The sequence below is a fragment of the Urtica dioica genome, chromosome 2, assembly GCF_054948205.1.
Source record: "Urtica dioica subsp. dioica isolate 48M chromosome 2, U.dioica_male_clone48M_v1_H2, whole genome shotgun sequence".
In the NCBI taxonomy this organism is placed as follows: domain Eukaryota; kingdom Viridiplantae; phylum Streptophyta; class Magnoliopsida; order Rosales; family Urticaceae; genus Urtica; species Urtica dioica.
Window position 1 is genome coordinate 33,870,640 of NC_142757.1, and position 23,634 is coordinate 33,894,273.

At 41.7% G+C, this 23,634-nt stretch overlaps 1 protein-coding gene across 2 annotated transcripts; it reads left to right on the forward strand.

The window, feature by feature from the left end:
- The first annotated feature begins 297 nt into the window (after positions 1-297).
- Positions 298-1,496, forward strand: LOC149404488 (uncharacterized). 2 transcript variants are annotated; one of them, XM_089604123.1, is made up of 5 exons: positions 298-583; positions 716-803; positions 883-953; positions 1,041-1,097; positions 1,183-1,496. In XM_089604123.1, exons 1-5 carry the CDS (start codon positions 503-505, stop codon positions 1,327-1,329), a joined length of 444 nt encoding a protein of 147 aa, XP_089460249.1. In that variant the 5' UTR covers positions 298-502; the 3' UTR covers positions 1,330-1,496. The 2 variants fall into 2 exon arrangements, with proteins under 2 accessions (XP_089460249.1, XP_089460245.1); XM_089604119.1 differs by having other exon boundaries at positions 302-613.
- The last annotated feature ends 22,138 nt before the right edge of the window (positions 1,497-23,634 follow it).

The window sequence follows — 23,634 nt, forward strand, 5'->3', positions numbered from 1 at the left end:
TAAATATCAGAAAACTTAATTGGTAATTTTTTTTTTTTTTTTTTAACTTTTACATGTTTATAATTGGTTCACTACCTAAAAAAAATCATTTAAATAAAAATAAATATAAAGAGGGCAGGCCGGCGTAAATAAATAAAAGTAGAGAGGCAAATAGTTTTATTTTATATCCTTTTATTAATGACCCGAAAAAATATCTAGTTAACAATCAATCACCTTCTCCAAACGTACAAATTATAGACGGTCTCGAACCTTCCTTCAACATATCTTCTTCAGCTCTCACATAAAAAAAAATAATAATAATAATAATAGTAATCTTATAACTAACACGCCAAAGATATTTTATTCTCCTTCTCTGCCTCTCTCTGGTTCTCTATTCGCTCGCTTTGTCATTCTCTCGTCTCTGCAATTTTTTCTCCCTCTGTTTATGGTCTAAAACAACAGATTAACCTTCCAAGCTCTCGGCGGGGTTTGGGAACTATCGTTGATTTCGGTCCGTCTGATCATGGATCGGGAAGGAGGATCCAACGGCGGATCTTGCTACTACGCTATCCTCGGGATTCGCAGAGACGCCTCCTTCTCCGACGTACGTACAGCATATCGGAAACTCGCTCTGGTATATATATATAAAAAAAACCCACCGAAAATCATTCGCTTTCTTAAGGTTTCCTTGGATAAAAAGAAAAAGCTTTGATTTTATTTTTTTTCTTTCTTCCAGAAGTGGCATCCAGACAGATGGACTAGGAACCCTAACGTCGCCGGGGAAGCCAAACGGCGGTTTCAGCAAATTCAGGAGGCCTATTCGGGTAACGCACAATTGAACATCATATTATTAATGGCAAAATTAGTAATTTTTTTTTTTTTGGTGATTCTGCGTTTCGACAGTTCTCTCAGACCAGTCGAAGAGGTCAATGTACGACGCTGGGTTATATGATCCTCTCGAAGAAGAAGACGAAGTCCGTACCTTTTTTTTCTCTCTCCTTTCTTTGTTAACAATTCTTCTCAATCCCTGAAACTCGTCGTTGTTTAATTGTAATTCACAGGATTTTTGTGATTTCATGAATGAGATGATCACGATGATGAACAATGTCAAAGACGAGGTACGGCTATCTTCTTTACAGGGTTGGCAAAATTGTAAATATCACGATTGGGGTCTTATTCTAACGGCTGCATAAAATATCTTAGGGAGATAGCTTCGAGGATCTCCAGAATATGTTCCGCGATATGGTCGGTGGAGATGATATGAGCTTCGAGCGAAAAGACGATCAGACGGCCAAGAGGAAGCAACGTGGCACATCGGGCAATCGCAAATGCAAAATGTCACGCTGCTAGTGGAATGTAGCTGATCATCACTCAAACCTCATTTTGCCCGTAATTTGATATTTTAGTTTAGTACTTTAGTTATTCAGGCTTTTACTTTGTTGTCGTATGTTCTTAGACCCATTGATACTATACGTTTTGTATTGCCATTTGTTAATGCAAGCCGAGAACTTCGTAGATGTATTGAAGATTTGAAGCAACATACCAAACACATTTCGTACATGCGCAAACTATTGACCACAGTTCTGAGAAAATATGACACGTCATGTTATTTTTAATTCAAAAGGAACGTCAAGCGTAGGAATGAAAATGTTTGTGATTGATTCTAACATAAAAAAATAATAATAAATAAATATAGTTTTTGAATTCTAGTGGTATAAGTATAACATAACATGTGGATGTGAAGCTGACTTTCTAGTAGAGATTTGCATGGTTAAAATTAGAGAAAATGACAGCATATATACCTACAATTTCCCGTTTCATATAATTTACTTCTTTATTTTTTTCAATGGGTAAAACATCTCTAGATTTAACAGATTATTTTTTATATGATAATAATTTTTTTATATATAAATGTCTCTTCTCTCTCTCTCTCTCTATCTCTCTCTCTCTCTCTCTCTCTCTCTCAAATATTGAACACACCAGTTATTGTAAGTAATAATAATACATAAGAACATTCAATATCAAAGCAAAAGTGAACAAACAATTTTGAGAAATTGCCAAAAGTATACTATCTCGTAACATTTTTCTCATTTTCCACCAAACTATAATTTGTACAAAAATAATAATAAAAGGAGAAGAGATAATATATTTTTTTTTAATCTATTTTTACCCTCTTTTTTTCTTTACTTTTTTCTAATTTTTTTCTTTGAGTCTCGTTTCTGTCAAGAGATTTTTTTTTAAGAAATTTGAGTTTGTTTGACGATTTATTTCAACAATTGACATAGTTTGACGATTTATGTCAACAATTGACATACAAATGTCAACAATTGACATAATTTGTTAACATAGATGTCAACAATTGACATATATATGTCAACAATCGACACATATATGTCAATAATCGACAATGATTCATTGACGTAATTGTCAACAATTGACACTTTTCTTTAGTCATCGACTTAATGTTAATGAAAAATATTTCTACTTCAAAGAAATTATCGAAGATTGTCCCATTTACAAACGACCACCGAACCTTGTCCCATGTAGAAAATTTGGATTTGGGAGTTCATTAATGATGATATTATTACGTTTGCTTAACAATTCACTGACTCATTACATTATTGATATTATTAATGATTGTAACAATGCTCTTCTCTTTCATTGTTTTCTTTAGAGCAAAAAAAAAAGCAAATAAACTGAGTAAACTTCTCAGTGAACATTATTTTACAAATGGTAATTAAGTATATTGTTTATGACATTACTTATGTTTGTATCAAGAAAAGAAAAGCAGCAAGCACAATACTCACTTGATCGGAATAATAAGAAATTATCAAAGAATGTCATTGGAATATTACAAATACAAAGAACAGAAACCGGAACATATGTTATGGTTACCAATTTTCTAGCAGATTCGGTTTCTTTCTCCTCTTTTGTAACCCAAATCCTAAAAAAAAGCAAATTACCCAAATCAAAACATAAACAAACATCCGCATTGGATAAAAATATATTAAAAAATTATAATTAGAATTAAGTACAAAAAAAAAACATCCCCACCAAAGCACATATTAAGTACCCGAGAAATAAAACACTAGACATGAGCATAATAGTAGTGTTGTTAAGCTTGAATCGAATACCTCAATTTCCCAACAAAAGTGTTGCTTCCTATGGATACGTCATCAGAGTTCAGGGAGATTATGTAGTCTATGCAAGTGGGGCGTCTGCATTTCCGTCAGTCAGAAGGAATTTTTCGTCGTCGATAGAAGCTGAAAATTAGGTTTATTTTTTTTATGAAATTATAATTCCATTATAATGTAGTTGTTTCAAGAAAGAAACATGAAAAAATTACATGTTTGAGCGAGATCGGGAAATTGAGTTTCCCAGCGGCGATCCGATGATTTCTCTGAGAATCTCACACCAATTATGCCATACTCCGGCGCAAGAGATGGCGTTCTGGAGAGGAGCTTAGGCGTCTTTCGACACCTCAATCCTCATGAGAACGCCTCTCAGAAGCTCTGGCGGCATATTCGCCTAGCAGCTCTGCCTCATGGCATCCCGGCGGTCTCTTTTATGGTGTCGCTGAAGGCGGAGAGTGGTTCTCGAATTTTTTTTTTAAGGGCTGTTATTGTTGGTGAGTGTGGTAATGGTCTGCGAGAGAGGGAAAATAGAGAAATGAAGAAAAAAATAGAGAGTTGGCAAAAAGAGTATTTGCACATTGGGCCCACTAGTATTTTTGTCCGACTTATAGTTTTAATGAGAAATGAGAAAAAATTTATGAAATGGTTACTTGCGGCAATTTCTCAACTGGAGAATTGGGCTTTTGATGTGGCCCAAGAAGAGGAATTGGAACTGTCGTCAATCCAAAAGACAAGCCCAATAGCAAGGGAAGTCAAGCCCACTAAGAGGGCCAGAAAGGAACCTTATTGGGCAACGGACTACACGCGCAAGGAGAGCAAGTGAAGCGGCAGACCGATAGGAGGATGAGACCACTTGTGATATTTTATTTTTAGCGTTTTCAGCTATTTCTATTTAATTTCATTTCTTTTTTTGCATTTTGCTACGATAGGGTATTTGTACCTGGAGATTGTAAGACTTTCCTTTTTTTTATTGATGTGAACTCGTCTGAAGAATTCGTCGGAGTTCAAATTTGAGCAGACTATCTATCGGAAAGTTTGGATATAGATGAAGTTTTTGTGCTCAAGACCTTTGAATTAGGATAGATTTAATGATGCCACGATGGGTTGCAGAATTTTCATCGATAAATGGGATGAATTACCATAACCCCAATCAGAAAATAAAACCACCAACTAATGAAAATTAAAAGCTAGGGATTACAAAACAAGTAACCAAAAAAAAAAATCCAAATTTATTGATGAGTTCATTGGCCTTTCTTCACATTAGATATTTGTGATGTCCTCATCATTCCCTCCTGGTTGAGAATGATTTGCCCTCAAATCAATTGTCTTTGTTTTTTACATCACTTCTTGGTACATTTGTTTTTGTCGTGGAAAACTTCTTTTGGAGAAAGTGGTGACAAAGTGATGCCGCGGTGGTTGTGACGGAAAGTTTAATTGTTGGTGAAGCCGTTGTGGGATACCTTCCTGTCAAATTGCCATTGTCGTCCAAGTAGTAAATGTGCAGCCTGTGGGGGTATAAAAATTTCAAATATTTAAATAATATTTCGGATCTGCTTTGGCTCGACTAAAGCCCATAATCCAATTGAAGACCGGCCCACGAAATCAATTACGGGCCTAATTCGCTCTCGGCAGAACGGCCCAAGCCCAACGACACTTCTCGTCTCGATGAAGGACTCCAGCTCGACCACGTCTTCTCGATCAGAAGGATCGGTCAGTCAAAGAGTAGACCACGCCGCGAAGACCGGATCTCGGACGACTACGACCTCGGTGAGGAATGTGGATCGAGGAACACGTGTCTTCGGCCAGAAGGTTCCATCTCGTCTATAAATAGAAAGGGAGAGGATGATTTTGACACACGCAAGCTCTGTCTCAGTTTCCAATTAATATTCTATTTTGTATTCTCATATTCTCGATCTTGAGCTCGACTTGTTGAGTTCGTCACCTCGTCCATTTGTAACCTTCTCTAAATTAATAAAATTAATTCATATTAGTATATTATTATAGTTCTTTATTCTTAAATTGTTTCTTATACGACGTCTTTCTAAACCCCTACAAAAATATTTTATCATCACACCCTTCACTTGTGATTCTTGATCGATCTAAAAATCGACATCAACAATTTGGCGCCGTCTGTGGGAAGTTCAGAAAGACCAATCTCGGAAGAAGCAGTTCGCCAAAAAAAAAAAAATTATCATGTCTTCCACTCCGACTCATTATGAAGCCGGAGAGGAGATCCCCCCAGGGATCAGTGAAATCCTGGATATGCTGACCAAAAAGATAGATGAGCAAGCCGAGACCAACCGTGCTCTTAATGACCGGTTGAATACTCTCTCGACTCCTCAAAACACCCCGGATCCTCAAGTGGGATCCGGAGATATGACCGCCTCTGAGTCAGCTCGCCAAGCAACCTCGGTTGCGCAAACAAGCCGAGCTATCCCTCCCGGAGTCCGTCTGGATTTCTCTGGGATACAAGTCGCCCGAGGAACAGACCAGTCTCCCATCACAAGTTTTCAGCTTGGGGGGACTGCTGGCGAGGTCGCGACAGAAGTCACGATCGATCCCTCCGGACTCCTTCCGCCTCTGCTCGGGGGAGCACCGTCCGGGTCTTTCCCGACTGATTCGGGACCTCGCCCTCCAGCAATCTATCAAACATTCACCCCCAGCGTTTTGGCGGGATGAATCAGACCTGTCAGGGCCCGGTAAGTGCAACCGCGGCCAATCCGGCACAATCGGGACCTCGCCTCTTTCGTGGTGGCGAACCCAGTATGACTGAACTGGACAGGTTCAAGGAATCTATAATGGCCGAGCTAAGAGCTGTTCGTTCAGAATTTCATTCTGCGACCAGCTCGGCTCCCGAGATAGATCGTCTCGTTGAAGAAACAAGGCGAACTCCTTTCGCCAGAAATATCACTGAAGTGCAACTGGGAGATACCGGTAAGGTTCGCCTTCCACGATACAGTGGCACCTCAAGCCCAAAAGCATTTAAATTGTCCTTCAGAGTCGCAATGGGACGGGTTATGCTCGCTGAGAGAGAATTAGAGGCAGGATACTGCCAACTATTCGCTGAAAGCTTGTCCGGACCCGCCTTGGAATGGTTCTCCAAATTCGAACCAAACTCCATTGATGGTTTCGATAAGCTATCGGCTGCATTCCTGAAACACTATTCGATGTTCGTGGAGGACGATCTGACCATAGCAGACTTATGGGGGATCCAACAGAGAGAGAACGAATCTTTGAAGGATTTCATGATCCGTTACAAGGACGTACTCTAAAAAATCTCTAACGTATGCCACGAGTCTTCCATAACCTCTCTGAGGAACGGGTTAAGGCACGATTCAAAGCTGAAATTGGAAATGACTGTCAACCGCCCCCTCACACTAGAGGACGCAATTCATAAAGCTGCGAATTACGCAAAGGCTGAAGAGGAATTCGCTTCCTACGAGCGGCAACGCACGGCCGAAAAGAAACCACCCTCCAATACTTGGGTGAGGCCCATAAACACTGGGAATAACCCTCGCAGGATTAATCCCCACGACGCCATACCTCACGTCAAAAAGCAACACGCCCCTCCTAACTATACGTTCAATGTCGGTGATGACATTAAGGAGGGAGGTAGCCAGGCAAAGAAATGGACGCGGGATCCCAATGCGTATTGCAGTTTCCACAAGGCTAACGGCCACGACACGGTTAATAGCGAGACCATGCGTAAGGCCCTAGCAGAGAAATATGCAAAGGGAGAACTAAAAGATGTCGATCTAGGACCCCCGCCAAAAAAGAAGGTCTTTAATAGCAACAACAGGGGAATGGGCAACCCCTCCCCCGAGAGCGAGACCCGATGAGGAAGGGGAACCAAATACCCTGCCGACTGTTGCAAAACACAGGGTTGACTTCATAATGGGCGGCTCAAAGTTTTGCAACGAAACGGTTAACTCAATCAAAACACATCAACGTCGATTGAGTAACCAAACTACCAAAATCAGATTAGAACAAGATGTTCAAATCTCGTTCTCCGAAAAAGAAGCAATAGGGACAACCGAACCACACGACGACGCACTCGTGATCACGATCGACGTGTCTAACTGTAAGGTTGCGAGAGTTCTAATCGATGAAGGCAGCTCTGTAGATCTTATTTTCAAAGATACCCTGGCAAGGATGGGAATCGATGAAGACGAGACCGAAAGAGAACGAACCCATTTAACATGTTTCAATGGGTCCACTACTCCATCCTTAGGAACAATCAGGTTGCCCGTAAAAACACACGGAATCAACAAAATAGTAGAGTTTCAAGTACTAGACTGTATCTCCCCTTACAACATTATCTTGGGAAGACCGTGGATACATATGATGAGGGTTGTGCCTTCAACCTTTCATCAATGTATTCGTTTCCCTACGCCTGAGGGAATAGGAGAGATCCGAGGTAATCAAGCAACCTCCCACAGTTGCTATCTCACTAGCCACAAACATTGTGCCAAAGCAATCAAAGAAGAGCAATAGCAATTAATGAGTGTGGAGTCGGCCGGGAACGTTCCCACACTAGAAGATCCCGACTCCCTCGATGCGCCAAGTACTGAGTTGACAGTCCAAGTACAGCTCGATGGCTCCGATCCTTCCAAGTGTGTCGGAATCGGAACTAAGCTTAAAGGTGGCATCAGGCGAGAACTGATCTGTTTCTTGAAACGAATCAAATCCACATTCGCCTGGTCAACCGAAGATATGCCAAGAATAAGCATCGACGTCACGGCTCACCAACTTAACGTTGATCCCAGTTTTAAACCTGTAAAACAAAAAAGACGAAAGCTCGGTCCCGACAAGGCACGGGTAGTCAACGACGAAGTTGAAAGACTGCTTAGTGCAGATTCAATCTGCGAAGTGAAATACCCAGATTTTCTGGCAAACACTGTCGTCGTAAAGAAAAAAAAATGGGAAATGGAGAGTATGCGTTGATTTCACCGATCTAAATAAAGCATGCCCCAAAAACAGCGTCCCGCTGCCCTACATCGACCAGCTAGTCGAAGCGACCGCGGGGCATAAAATCCTCTCATTCATGGACGCATTCTCATGATATAACCAACTCTTGATGCATCCGGTTCACCAAGAAAAAAAAGCCTTCATCACCGACCGAGGCATGTATTGCTATAAGGTCATGCCCTTTGGACTAAAGAACGCTGGCGCCACCTATCAAAGGTTAGTCAATGAAATGTTCAAAGAAAAGATAGGGAAGACAATGGAAGTGTACATTGACGACATGCTGATAAAATCCTTAAGGGAAAACGACCACGTAGGGCATTTGGAGGAATGTATCGAGGTACTGAATAAATATAAAATGAAACTGAATCCCACCAAATGTTCGTTCGGGGTATCATCCGGCAAGTTCCTTGGGTATTTAGTTACCCAACGAGGAATTGAGGCTAACCCGGATCAATTACACGCCTTGCGAGAGATGCTCTCACCCCGTAATAGGCGTGAAGTTCAAAGGTTGACGGGACGCATCGCTGCCTTCAACCGCTTCATCTCTCGGTCTACAGATAAATGTCTTCCTTTCTATCGGCTCCTTAAAGGAAACAAGAGGCTCGAATGGGATGACAAATGCGAAGAGGCGTTCAAAAAATTGAAAGAGTATCTATCGACACACCCAATCTTGGCAAAACCCGTTACGGGGGAGCCACTCTATCTATACGTCGCAGTGTCTCAAGCGGCCGTTAGTGGAGTACTCGTCAGAGAAGAGCAAGGGGACCAACGACCAATCTTTTATACAAGCAAGTCGTTAGTCGACGCTGAAACTCGATACCCTATTATGGAGAAACTGGCCTTGGCCGTCGTTTCCGCCGCGCGAAAACTTCGACCATACTTCCAAACCATAATAGTAATGACATCTTATCCGCTCAGAAGTTTCTTACGCAGCCCTAATCAGTCAGGAAGATTAACCAAATGGGCCGTGGAGCTGAGCGAATACGATATTGAGTACCGAGTGAAAACATCCGCAAAATCGCAAGTTTTAGCGGATTTCATCATCGAACTCCCGAGGGAAAGTCTCACTGTGATTGAAGTCGAATGCACATGGACACTTAAAGTGGACGGGGCATCATCAAAGCTGTTGGAATCGATCTAGGGTTTAAGAAAATAATTAACGCTTCGGGAAGCGGCGGAATTTTAAAAATTTTCTTTTACAAGTAAAAACGGTTTTTACTAACCTAGACAAGTGCAAGTACATGTAATTAAAAACTAATATGAGCTAAGAAGTTTACTAACCTTTCTTGAAGCTTGATCTTTGAGAAGCTCTTAGAAAGTTGCAACGCTCGTCTCCCCTCGCAGCACGTCTCTCTTCCTTTCCTCGGCACCTCGAGCAACCACGAAAGTTTCTATCACTAAATCACTCGAAATAAAGGAATTAGTGAGTGGGCACTTTTAAACACTACGACTTAAGAACGAGTCTTGAAGTCGCAGAGCTAAACACTAGGTCGAGTGAGGACCTAGGTGCCAAAACAAGAAAAATCGAAAATAAACTAGAAAGAGAGAGAGAGAGGAGTTCGGCCACCACAAGGTCTAGAGAGAGAAGCTCTCAATCTCTAACTTATGTGGAATGAATAAAATGAGGGGAATGAGGGTCCTATTTATAGGAGAAGGGTTGGCCTTGGAAAGAAGTAGTTTCCTCTTATTTTCCAAGTCTTTATGAGCAACCCTTTATTTCCCATTCCTATCCAAGTCACACGGCCACATAAGCCTTCATGACACCTTGGATTTGTTTCCTCTTTTATTTTTCTTCTCCCTTGACTTTTCTTGGCCGAAATTCCCATTGCCTTGAATAGGAAATTTGTTTCCTCTTTTTCTTTTGGCAAGTATCTTCATACATTAATGCACAAAAGGAACTCTCTTTCTCTTTGGGTAGTGGGCGCCTATTATACTCTAGAAAAGGCCTTCTAGAAGCTTTTCCATTTGTTCATGACAACATGAAAAAGGCCCATTAAGAATTTTCAATAAAAATTCTTATGAAATGAAATTAATTCACAAGGCCCAATGATCAAGTCATGGCCGAGTGACATTAAGTCATCAAATGAACTTGTCAAAAAATTTATTGACATTCATTTCATCCTTTGTCTCAAAAGACAAAAATACCCTTTTAACTGTTTTCGTTCTTGTTTTGACTTAGCTTCCAGTTTAACTATTCCTATCGATGTGATTCGTGACAGTGACCTCATGGACCCAAATGAACAAAGCTTGAGCTTAACACTTGGACTCAAAAGTTCACAAACCTTTTCCAAGTTTAGCTTAATGCCAACTGACTCCACTAAAGAGCTGACACTGAAAATCTCTCGGTTCAAATGAATTTATTTTCTACTCAAGAATTCGACCTAATTATGATGAGCGGATCCACTGAATATTATCTATGTTTACCCTTCATGAATGTCATCAGCTAGTCGGGATTTACTAAATTACCATTTTACCCTTCTAGTTGTTATTTCCTCAACTCCTTTGTCGCTTGTGAATAAGTTAGAAACAATGTATTGACGAGGAGCTAACAAGTCACATTGTTTCATCCAAAAGAGTCAGGACTCAATTTGGACACTGGCCAGTTCATTTATTCACACTCCAAGGAACAAAGCATGAGGTGACATACATTGCATTTCAGCAATCTTGTACATGAATTCCATATCTATGAGAACTTCACAAAGTTACTCATGACATACTCACAACTTAGTATTTCACCAATAGGCCCTGTTCGGAATCACATAGTGAGTCCGAACTCTGACTTTCTCAAATGAGAATACTAAGCTGTGAAATGGCATGTCTCATTTCAGGATTAAGGTAAGCATGATGCAATTCATACGTAGTGACTTCGAGACATAAGAGGTTAAATGGTTTGTTCTTATCTTGTCTCTAGAAGTGCACTGGTCAATTCAGTACCTTCGGAAGATACCTAGAAGAACTATAGAGTCTCCAACTCTCAATGCCTCATAACCAGACATCATAGATTCTTCTAACAATCGTACTGAGGTAAATAGTCCTTTGACCCTAAGATTGCGAATATATCGTTTTAAGCAAACTACGAAGAGTTTGTTCATGCAAATCTACATTTGTCTCTTCGTAAGTTGTTAAGTTTGTTTATGGACTAAAAGACTAAGGTCTTATCATAAAGCTTCAAACAAAGAAAGAATGAATGAACGTTTCAACTTTATTAATGAATGAATAGGCAATTACAAGCAAGAGTCTTCATGAGACTTTATTACATCAAATGTACAAAATAAAGATTACAACTCTTCTTGTGGGCACCATTGACAACAAAAGCAAGGGGCTGGAGTAGGAATACACCTGACTTCCCCTCACGGCGAGACTATAGAACAATCATTTAGGCTCGACTTTGTCGCATCAAACAACGAAGCCGAGTACGAAGCACTAGTCGCCGGACTTAGGTTGGCCACTGCAGTTGGATCAAAGAAAGTGGAAGCTTTCTGCGACTCCCAACTCGTAGCAAACCAATACTCCGGGGAATACGAGACTAGGGATGAGCGAATGGAAGCTTATCTAAAAGTCGTAAAAGGACTAACAAAAAACTTCGAAGAATTCTCCCTGACAAGGATCCCTCGAGCCAAGAATACTTCGGCCGACGCATTGGCTGCCCTGGCATCTACCTCGGATCCGGGCCTCAAAAGGGTCATACCAGTCGAAACAATCAAACAACCTTCTATCGCCACGACCATCGCCGCGGTCATAACAATAGAAGAAGGGGATTGGAGAGATGAAATACTACATTACATCACGACTGGTACGGTCCCATCCGATAAGATGGCAAAACGCAAGCTCGTGCTGATAAGCGCGAGATTTTGCATCATAGATGGAAGCCTGTTTAAAAGAAGCTTCGCAGGACCCTACCTCAAGTGCGTCGGGATGGAGGAATCTAAACGAATCCTGGAAGACGTGCACGAAGGGGAATGCGGAAATCACGCAGGCGGACGAGCGCTTGCCATCAAAATAAAGAGGCAAGGCTACTTTTGGCCGACCATGCTGGCAGACTGCGAGGCGCACTCGCGCCGCTGCAATCAATGTCAACGCCATGCCCCCAACATAAAAAGACCCGCGGAAGAATTGTCATCTATCTTGGCGCCATACCCATTCATGAAATGGTCTATGGACATTGTGGGACCAATGCCGGTCGCCCCTGGCGGGTTAAGATTTCTATTAATCTTAACAGATTATTTTTCAAAATGGGTGGAAGCTGGCGCCTTCGTCTTGATAAAGGACGTCGACGTCCCAGCATTCATCTGGAAAAATATAATTTGTCGACATGGAACTCCCCACGAGATCATAACAGACAACGGATCACAATTCATATCGAAAAAGTTTAGAAATTTTTGCTTCCATAACAACATTGAGATAAGAATGTCAACACCACGATATCCTCAAGAAAATGGGCACGCGGAAGCAACAAATAAGACCATAGTTGACTCCATAAGGAAAAGGCTCGATGCCAAGAAAGGGCAGTGGGCAGAAGAACTGCCAGGCGTGCTATGGGCATACCGAACCAGCCCGCGGAGGCCGACAGGGGAAACTCCGTTTTCCCTCGTCCATGGAGTCGAATCTGTCATCCCAATTGAGCATCAGGTGCAAACCCTTAGGGTAAAATACGCACCTGAGGATGAGCCAAAAAATGACGAGGCTCTATGCAATGCCTTAGACCTAGTGGAGGAAAAGCGAGATTCAGCCCTATCACGGTTATCCCGTTATAGGCAATCAATCACTAGATTCTACAACAAAGATGTTAATACAAGAAGATTCGATGTAGGGGACTTGGTCCTCCGAAAAATCTTCCAAAACACTGCCGAGGCAAACGCCGGAAAACTCGGGGCAAAATGGGAAGGCCCCTATAGGGTCACCAGAGTAACCTATCCCGGCGTTTATGAACTTGAAACACTCAACGGAATCCCGGTTTTAAGATCATGGAACGTCTCGAACCTCAAAAAATACTACTGCTGAAACCAGTAAGAATTGAACTACGTCCGACTTGATCCCTGCATAAGGGTACGTAGGCAGCCTCTTACCACAAAGGCACAGTCCCCCTACCCTCTTGAGCCACGGAGCTCGCACCTCGGCCAATGACCCCGACCTCGGACTAGGCTAGCAGTGCAAACACCTCACGACGACTGGCGAGAACCGACATCTCACAACGTCATCAGAGATCGCACCCACAGGGGTCGACCTCGTCCGAAAATATTAAGGGAAACTTTTTAGGTCCCCGACGATCTAAAAGACTTAAAATTTTCACCAAATTTAATTACGGACTTCGGCTTCAAATCTAAAGGGAAACGCTTCGGACCAGCAATATTCCGGAAAACTAAATAGATTTTGGACGACGAACCAATTCCAAACCTCAGCCTAAGGGAAACCTTTTAGTTCCTTAGCGATCTAAAAGACTTAGCAAATTATCCGAAACTCTTAAGGGAAACATTTTAAGCCGAATATAAACGATCTAAAAGTCTAACAGATTATACTAACCCGAGCTGTCTCAAGAAAAAACTAATGATATTCAGATCGGCCGGACGGGCTGAATAAAAGAATAAACATCCATGCGTTCATAATAGATTTTAGCGAGCTAAAAAACTTGGCAAAATTAAAAATCGAAATTGCATAAAATAATAACATAAATTCAAATAAAATAGGGGTACCGAAGTCCCCTATAATTGTATCAAAGGTAATAAAGACTTCGCCCAAAACACACGGGCCCCAGAAACAAAATTAACATTTTATTGAATTAAAAAAAACAAAAAGAAAACGGGACAAAGAGACTCAAGCTTGGTCACGGGGTTCGACCTCGGCATCTCGATGCTCCGGAGTGGGCGTGAACGCCGCCGCCTCTTCGTTCCCCTCAGGGATGGAGTTGAGGACCTCATCGGCACGACCAAGCATTGAGCCGTGCTCGTTGATGGTAGAGGTCTCTCCATCGGCCGCTGACGCATCGACGGGAGATCGGTCCGAGTACGGAGTGAACGGGACGTCTTCGACCTCAGGAATAACGACGACCTCGTAATCGGCTTCATACTGGGCGATGTCGTCCTCAGTATCCTTCATCTCGGCCGCCCAGTCCGAGATCTCGCATTTCAAAGCCTCCGAAATCAACTCCTTATTCCCCCGACACTGCTCGAGCTTCTTGAGAATAAGGACGGCCTCGTCCATCTTCTCTTTTTGCGCGTGATGCTTAAGTATCTGCTCCTGATACTTCAGCGAAGTCGCCCTCATCGCCGCGCGCACCGCCCGATCTCGCTCCGCCTTCTCCGTTCTTTTCATCCGCGCGATCTCCTCCAGAGCATCCTTCAGCTCTTTATCCCGCGCCTCAAGATCGGCCGCCAGCTTGTTCCTTTCCTTCTCGAAGCCGCTGGAACGAGCTGCCCACCCTTTGACTTTCTCCTTCTTATCGTCGAGGTCGACAGACAAGTATTGAACTTTGCCATTGAGGCGTTCAATCTTGCCGTGCGACTTCTCCAATAAGGCATCCTTGGCTAGGAGATCGTCATGAAGGGTGGCGATCTTGTCGTTCATCCCCTGGAGTTCGGTCTGCAGCGACTCCCTCTCCTTCTGAACCTCAGCGAGCTTCTCCTGCTCGATCTTTGCGTCATGAAGGCGCTTTTCATAGCGAAAAACACCTCGGTTCAGTTGGGTGGACAGCTGAAATCAACCCAACTCTCATCAGTTCGATCATAACATAAAATAATCATTTTTCACAAGTATAACATATCGGCTATAGAAAAAAAAAAAAACCTCACCCCAGTTATGGTCGATGCCATCATCCTGTACCAGTCCGCTTCGGCGAGCTCGGGAACCTTCGGAAGGTCCATCCCAGAACACGTCACCTGACGAAGAAGCCCCGCCGAGGAGTAAAGATCGTCACACGGCAGGTGATCCCGCGCGTAGTGGAAGTTGATGATGTGTTTCTTCTTCCGGGACGCGGATGGGGCGGAATCATCTCGGCCCCCAGACCTCGACTTCGAGGAAGACTTGCTTCCTTCAGCTGCGGCTTTGCCTTTGTCCGCCCTGGTCACCGCGGTCACAGGAGCCTCAGGGGCGGGCCCTTCCCCATCCCGGTCGGTGAGCTCGGAAGCCGGCTCTTTCCTCTTCTTCTTCTTCCTCTCTCCAGGAGCAACCCCCTCAGGGGCTCGGTTCGCCGGCGTCTTCCTTTTCTTGGCCGCGCCCGTGACTTCGGCCCCCTCGAGGACTCAAACTCGCTCGGCCCCCTTAGTGGAGTCGTCCTCGATCCCGGGGGTTTGATCTTCCTCGACCTCAGGAACCCCATCCCCCTGGACGCCTAGGGGAGCATCCTCGGCCGTCTCAGGTACCCCGTCAGAAGACACCAAGACGACCGGGATCTCGGATACTAGGTGAACCCCGGTCACTTCGACCTCGGAAGTATCCGCAGGAATAGTTGGAATCTGGGCCGAAGTCGAGGCGGCACCCCCTTTCCTCTGTTTCCTCGCATCCCGGGCACTGATCGAAGTGTTCATATTGTCTCCGACGACTAAAAGGGAAAATAATAAATAATGATCAAAATTAATAAGAGAAAAGAAGATAATGTCGAAATCGTCGAACTAACCTTCCTCTAGGTGTTCTGATATACTCGGTGGAGAAGGCCAAACTTTGGCCGAAATGAATCTGAAAGGAGTGAAGCTCGACCACTCTACTTCGCCCAGCTGCAGTAATGATAAATTCTCAGCGAACTCCACTCCTTGGGATGACGCTTTGATTTTTTCTAAAAAAAAATGATGATGATGAGTAAATGTCTCAATTGTAAAGAATTTAAATACGGGCGAACTAAATTTTATCCACACTCGGCGAGCTCGCCCATTTTGACGAGAAAGAACGAGCTCGATCCCCGAGTGAATGCTCATTCACGGCGAAGTAAAAGTATCGCCTCCCCCAAAATTTGTCCTTCGAGGGTAGACCCGAGATCACACCCTTGCCCGCGGCTTTCGAAAGGTAGAAACACTTCGGATCATGTTTCGAATTCGCCTTCACCACACAGAGACGGACTAAATCCATCAGAGTGAGTTCGATCTTCTCCTCGTAGGATACGACTATCAAACCCATTACCATCCTAACGAAGTTCAGACACATCTGGGGGAGGGTTAACCCTAGAGTCTGGGCGAAGTCGAATAGGAGAGGGTGAATAGGAAATCTTAGCCCACATTTCTCTAGCCAGATCTCGTATATACAACAGAAACCCTCCACTATGGTATCGGCTGTAGCCCCAGGAGGAGGAAAAAGGATATTAATTTCTGGAGGAATCTGGTATTTTTCACGGATCCTCCTAAGGTCAGTCGAGGTCACAGCATAGGGTAATAAGATATCCTCGTTCCCGAGAGGTTGAGACCCCGACGGACGAAGTCCTGAGTTCGACATTCTAAAACTAAGGTTTTTAGGGGTGATGTGTTTAAAGTTATGAACTTTCCTGAGTTGACTGGTCGAACTAAGAGTCAGAAGTGGTCGAAGTCTAAACAAAATCGAAGAACTTAGAGAGAGTTTTAAGGAAAAGAGAGAAACTCAGAAGAGTAAGTTACCTTTTAACCGCGGACGACGAGAATATAAATGAGAAGAAACGACTCTTCGGTCCGCTTATTGATATGTTTCATCATTACCCAAAATCCCGAAAAAATCTAATGATTCCGGAAAATCAAATCAAATCAAATCTAAGATATTTCCCTCGATATCTGCAAAGATAACAGATTCTCCGACTCTTCGACTTCGACTTGCGAAATACGATTACGTCACGACATGTGTGAAGAGAACGCGCTCTCGCACAGTGCCACGTGGCTCCGAATCTTCGATCTTTCCCCCTTTTTATTCGGAGTAGTTTAAATTTTGTGCTAAATATTTTCAAAATATTCGAAATATTTTCAAAATATTTGGGGGCTAATTGTGGGGGTATAAAAATTTCAAATATTTAAATAATATTTCGGATCTGCTTTGGCCCGACTAAAGCCCATAATCCAATTGAAGACCGGCCCACGAAATCAATTACGGGCCTAATTCGCTCTCGGTAGAATGGCCCAAGCCCAACGTGTTGTCAATGGTGCCCACAAGAAGAGTTGTAGTCTTTATTTTGTACATTTGATGTAATAAAGTCTCATGAAGACTCTTGCTTGTAATTGCCTATCTATTCATTAATAAAGTTGAAACGTTCATTCATTCTTTCTTTGTTTGAAGCTTTATGATAAAACCTTAGTCTTTTAGTCCATAAACAAACTTAACAACTTACGAAGAGACAAATGTAGATTTGCATGAACAAACTCTTCGTAGTTTGCTTAAAACGATATATTCGCAATCTTAGGGTCAAAGGACTATTGACCTCAGTATGATTGTTAGAAGAATCTATGATGTCTGGTTATGAGGCATTGAGAGTTGGGGACTCTATAGTTCTTCTAGGTATCTTCCGAAGATACTGAATTGACCAGTGCACTTCTAGAGACAATATAAGAACAAACCATTTAACCTCTTATGTATCGAAGTCACTATGTATGAATTGCATCATGCTTACCTTAATCCTGAAATAAGACATGCCATTTCACACCATAGTATTCTCATTTGAGAAAGTCAAAGTTCGGACTCACTATGTGATTCCGAACAAGGCCTATTGGTGAAGTACTAAGTTGTGAGTCTGTCATGAGTAACTTTGTGAAGTTCTCATAGATATGGAATTCATGTACAAGATTGCTGAAATGCAATGTATGTCACCTCATGCTTTGTTCCTTGGAGTGTGAATAAATGAACTGGCCAGTGTCCAAATTGAGTCCTGACTCTTTTGGATGAAACAATGTGACTTGTTAGCTCCTCGTCAATACATTGTTTCTAACTTATTCACAAGCGACAAAGGAGTTGAGGAAATAACAGCTAGAAGGGTAAAATGGTAATTTAGTAAATCCCGACTAGCTGATGACATTCATGAAGGGTAAACATAGATAATATTCAGTGGATCCGCTCATTATAATTAGGTCGAATTCTTGAGTAGAAAACAAATTCATTTGAACCGAGAGATTTTCAGTGTCAGCTCTTTAGTGGAGTCAGTTGGCATTAAGCTAAACTTGGAAAAGGTTTGTGAACTTTTGAGTCCAAGTGTTTAGCTCAAGCTTTGTTCATTTGGGTCCATGAGGTCACTGTCACGAATCACATCGATAGGAATAGTTAAACTGGAAGCTAAGTCAAAGCAAGAACGAAAATAGTTAAAAAGGTATTTTTGTCTTTTGAGACAAAGGATGAAATGAATGTCAATAAATTTTTTGACAAGTTCATTTGATGACTTAATGTCACTCGGCCATAACTTGTTTATTGGGCCTTGTGGATTAATTTCATTTCATAAGAATTTTATTGAAAATTCTTAATGGGCTTTTCTCATGTTGTCATGAACAAATGAAGAAGCTTCTAGAAGCTCCTTCTAGATGAGAGATGGGCGCCCAAAATACCCAAGAGAAAGAGAATATTTTGTGCATAAATGTATCAAGATACTTGCCAAAAGGAAAAGAGGAAACAAATTTCCTCTATGAGGAAACAAGGAGAATCGGCCAAGGCAACCAAGAAGGGAAACAAAAGAGGAAACTAATCCCTTGTGGATTGTATGAGATGGGTGCCTATTTTGATAGGTATGGGTAATAAAAGATTGCTCATAAAGGCTTGGAAAATAAGAGGAAACTACTTCTTTCCAAGGCCAACCCCTCTCCTATAAATAGGACCCTCATTCCCTTCATTTCATTGATTCCACATAAGTTAGAGATTGAGAGCTTCTCTCTCTAGAACTTGTGGTTGCCGCCCCTCTTCTCTCTCTCTCTAAGTTTATTTTCGATTTTTCTTGTCTTGGCACCTAGGTCCTCACTCGACCTAGTGTTTAGCTCTGCGACTTCGAGACTCGTTCTTAAGTCTTAGCGTTTAAAAGTGCCCACTCACTGATTCCTTCTTTTCGAGTGATTTAGTTATAGAAACTTTCGTGGTTGCTCGAGGTGCCGAGGAAAGAAAGAGAGACGTGCTGCGAGGGGAGACGAGCGTTGCGAACTTTCCAAAAGCTTCTTCAAAGTTCAAGCTTCAAGAAAGGTTAGTAAACTTCTTAGCTCATATTGGTTTTTAATTACATGTACTTGCACTTGTCTAGGTTAGTAAAAACTGTTTTACTTGTAAAAGAAAATTTTTAAAATTCCGCCGCTTACCGAAGCGTTAATTATTTTCTCAAACCCTAGATCGATTCCAACACAACGACACTTCCCGTCTCGATGAAGGACTCCAGCTAGACCACGTCTTCTCGATCAGAAGGATCGGTCAGTCAAAGAGTAGACCACGCCGTGAAGACCGGATCTCGGACGACTACGACCTCGGCGAGGAATGTGGATCGAGGAACACGTGTCTTCGGCCAGAAGGTTCCATCTCGTCTATAAATAGAAGGGGAGAGGATGATTTTGACACACGCAAGCTCTGTCTCAGTTTCCAATTAATATTCTATTTTGTATTCTCATATTCTCGATCTTGAGCTCGACCTGTTTAGTTCGTCACCTCGTCCATTTGTAACCTTCTCTAAATTAATAAAATTTATTAATATTCGTATATTATTATAGTTCTTTATTATTAAATTGTTTCTTATACGACGTCTTTCTAAACCCCTACAAAAATATTTTATCATCACACCCTTCACTTGTGATTGTTGATCGATCTAAAAATCGACATCAACACAGCCTTCATTGGAACCACATCGCAAAGAGCCTTATCTTCATACATTCCGATTTTAAACGGAACGAAAACTTGTTGGACAACGTTTACACCTCCACTATCATTGAGTCAATGAAGCTTGTAAGGTGGTGGATAATTGGTGATCGGCAAATAAAGCTTGTCGATCAAGGTAGTGCTAGCTACGTTGGTACAACTACCACCGCCAATAATCAAACTACATACCTTGTCTTTGATGAAACACCGTGTTTGGAATATTGCTTTCCATTGAGCGTCTCGTCTTCCTTAGCGAGCACACTTAAAGACCGAAAATTTACAAGTGTGAGACTTTTGAGGATGTCATTCGGATCTTCTTCGTTCTCTTCTTGTTCTTCTGTTGATTCTTCGTCAGTGGCGTACTCCCCATTTTCCGTCAAGATCATGGTGCGCTTGTTTAGACATTGGCTAGCAATATGTCCTCTACCTTGGCACTTGAAGCACCTTATGTCACTATTTCGAGAAGTGTCGACGCTATTCTTGTCTTGAACATCATGAGTGAATGGCGTGGTCATTGGTGGAACCACTATTTTGGAGGAACTTTATCCCTTATCTTCTTGTTATTAGTAGAGCATCTTCCTAGGGGTCTTTTCGGCGGTCTTGAAGGATCGGTTACTTCCTCTTCTTAATTGCTTCTCGATGGTATTTGTCATGTGGACCATCTCTTCAAGCTCTACGTAGTGGTGGAGCTCTATTTAGTTGGCGATGTCGATATTGAGCCCGGCTAGGAATCGAGCCATTGTTTGCTCTCGGTCCTCCTCGATGTCGACACGGCTCATCAACATTTTCATCTCTTTGTAGTATTCCTCCAGACGCTGACTTTCTTGGCTGAGTCGTTGAAGCTTGGTATAAATTCCTTGGTAGTAATGGCTCGGTACAAACCTTTTCCTCGTGATTGACTTCATTTGCTCCGTTGGGTCGACGGAGGGTTGCCGATTCTTTTTTTCTATTTAAAACCATTTGATCCCACAAAACAAAGCACAATCATAAAAGTCAAAGGACGCGAGTTTGACTTTGCTTACATCGGAACAACGTCGGTCCTCAAAAATCATATCGACTTTTAGCTCTCAAGCAAGTTAGGTTTCGAGATCATTCTTCCCATAGAAGGGAGGGACCTTCACTCAGACGTGGGCTAGTTCATCGATTTTGATGTCGATATTGACTGTAGCTTCTTTCAGACCCCCGTTCACACGAGTATGACTTTGCTTTCATCGGAACAACGTTGGTCCTCAAAAATCATATCGACTTTTCGCTCCTAAGCAAGTTAGGTTTCGGGATCATTCTTCCCATTAAAGGGAGGGACCTTCACTCGGACGTGGGCTAGTTCATATCGATTTTGATGTCGATATCGACCGCAACTTCTTTCTGACCCTTGTTCATCGTCTTCATCATTAATTTGGTGTGGCGATTGTCTGCGCTGATGTACTCGACATTGCTAGCCTTGTCGATACAGTTGGTGTTCGCTTTGGACATCGCTCCCGGAATGGTCGAGATAATGGCGGAGCGCAAATTTTGGTTGTGTTCTCGCGGTCAATGGGTTAGGAGTTCATGGTGGTGGAATTTTTGATGGTGCGGGAGGTCATAAGATGGCTTCTTTGAGGGTGGTGAATTTCTTATTCATATCTTCAATCAAACCAACTCGGCATTGTTTTTGTCGTGAGACATTTTTTTTCCTTTTTTTTCTTCTTTATTTTTTTTTCATTTTTTTCCCTCTTTTTTTCTCCTCTTTTTTTTATCTACTCTTTTTTTTTCCTCTTTTTTTTTCCTTTCTTTTTGGAATTTCTGGATTCAAAAGAAGAAGAAAAACAAAAAGTACAAACTAAAATAAAAGAAATAAAAATTAAACCTTGATAGAACAAATCTTCGATACCACTTGATGTGAAGTCTTCGAAAGAATTCTTCGAAGTTTAAATTTGAGTGGACCGTCTATCGGAAGGTTCGGATATATATGAAGTTTTCGTACTCGAAACCTTTGAATTAGGATGGATTTAATGATGCCATGATGGGTCGCAGAATTCTTATCGATAAATGGGACGGACGCTATAGGAATTTCGAGCACAAATTCTTGATAAGTTCTAGAATAAGAGAATCATCTCTAAAAATACAAACATACTCTTTTCATATATCTTCCAAGATAACCTCTAGACACAAACCTTACATATTCTAATGTTGGGAATATTGCCCACTTGAAGATAATGAATAAATGATTACTAAATTCGATAATAAGATAACTCTATTAGCATTATATGATTAGTGGGTTGAGTTCTAAACCATTAGAATCAATAACAACTATCTTCCATAGCCTCCGTATTAAACTGAGTCACGTGCTGGGCACCTGAGTTCGGGCGGTGAGCTAAAATGAGGTCGATGACTGATATACGCCTGGAAAGCTATATCTAAAGTCATATATGTGGAACACATAGGTGAAGGCTGATCACTATGTGGGAGCATTCTACACTTGTGGTAAGTGTACGACTTGAACAGGTCTTGGTTGTAGATGTGTCATTTAAGGACCGTTACGACACACTAACCGAGGTCACTATGATGGTCACAGTGAGACTTGATATAAATCCTGAAGTGATCATGGACACTGGGTTATGTTACTGAGCTCTTTGACTCATTCGCTAAAAGGCTATTCATGCTAATCACAGCTTATGTCTTGGGAGTTTTCTCAGAGCATAATTCGAGTGGGAAATGATTTACAGATACGGAATCCAGCCTTCCTGAAAGAAGGTTAATGTTCTCTCACCTAAGGGTTGATTCCAGAACCGATAGATTGCTAGCACTTTCGAAGTAAGTAACGTTCGAAAGAATCTTTCGCTGGGGAAGCAACAATGCTTAGGGCTGATATGTATCAAGGGAAGTATAACGGAATAAATTGACTTCTCTCGATACGGGTTGAACCTGGAGGATCTTGATCACGAACTGACTATATCAGTGGACACTCGTCACGATGAGTAAATATAATTCTAGTCTAAAGGAGAGTTCAGTCTTGGCTTACAAGGTGGAGTATTTGACCAAGATTAGACGAATCGATGGAAAAAGAGAAAAGACTATTTCGTCTTTTCATCGGATTTGTTAAGCTTCTATTACTAGGTCCATAGTCCCCGATTCGGCTCTGATAAATGCGGATAAGAACTTTCGTATAATAATATTTATCATTATTAATCTCACTTGCTGTAATTGTGATTGACAGCATTAATTCTGGAAAACGGGTATTCGCATAATTAAATAAATATTTATGGTAGAATTGTTTATTTATTGTTTGATCAAGTAAATAAGCATTTATTAATTATTTGTTTATTGTTGGACCAAGTAAATAAATGATTAATTGGGTTTTAAGCAATTGGGCCTTGCACACATGGAAAATTTGAAATAGGGTTTATGGCACTAGGATTTGCGCAAATCCCCTTGGCCATGTGCCATCAAGTTCGAAATTTTCAAATTTGGTATGTACCAATATTTTCTCTTTAGTTGTTTAAATAAAGGAGAGAGAATAATATAAGATATTGTCCTATATTCTCTCATTATTTAAAGGAAAGTATTTAGGAGAATATATGATAATATATTTAAAGGAAATAATATATTCTCCTTTATTATCTCACTAAATAAAATATTCTCTATTTAAATAGAGAATAATATCCCATAGATATTGATCTGATGGATGAGAGAAAAAGTAGGATTCACTTGTTGAGATCCAATGGCCTAGATTTAATCCACCAGTGTGAACACAATAAAAGGAAATAAAATATTCTGGAAGATTCCATGAATATCTCATTTTTACTACTATAAATAGGGG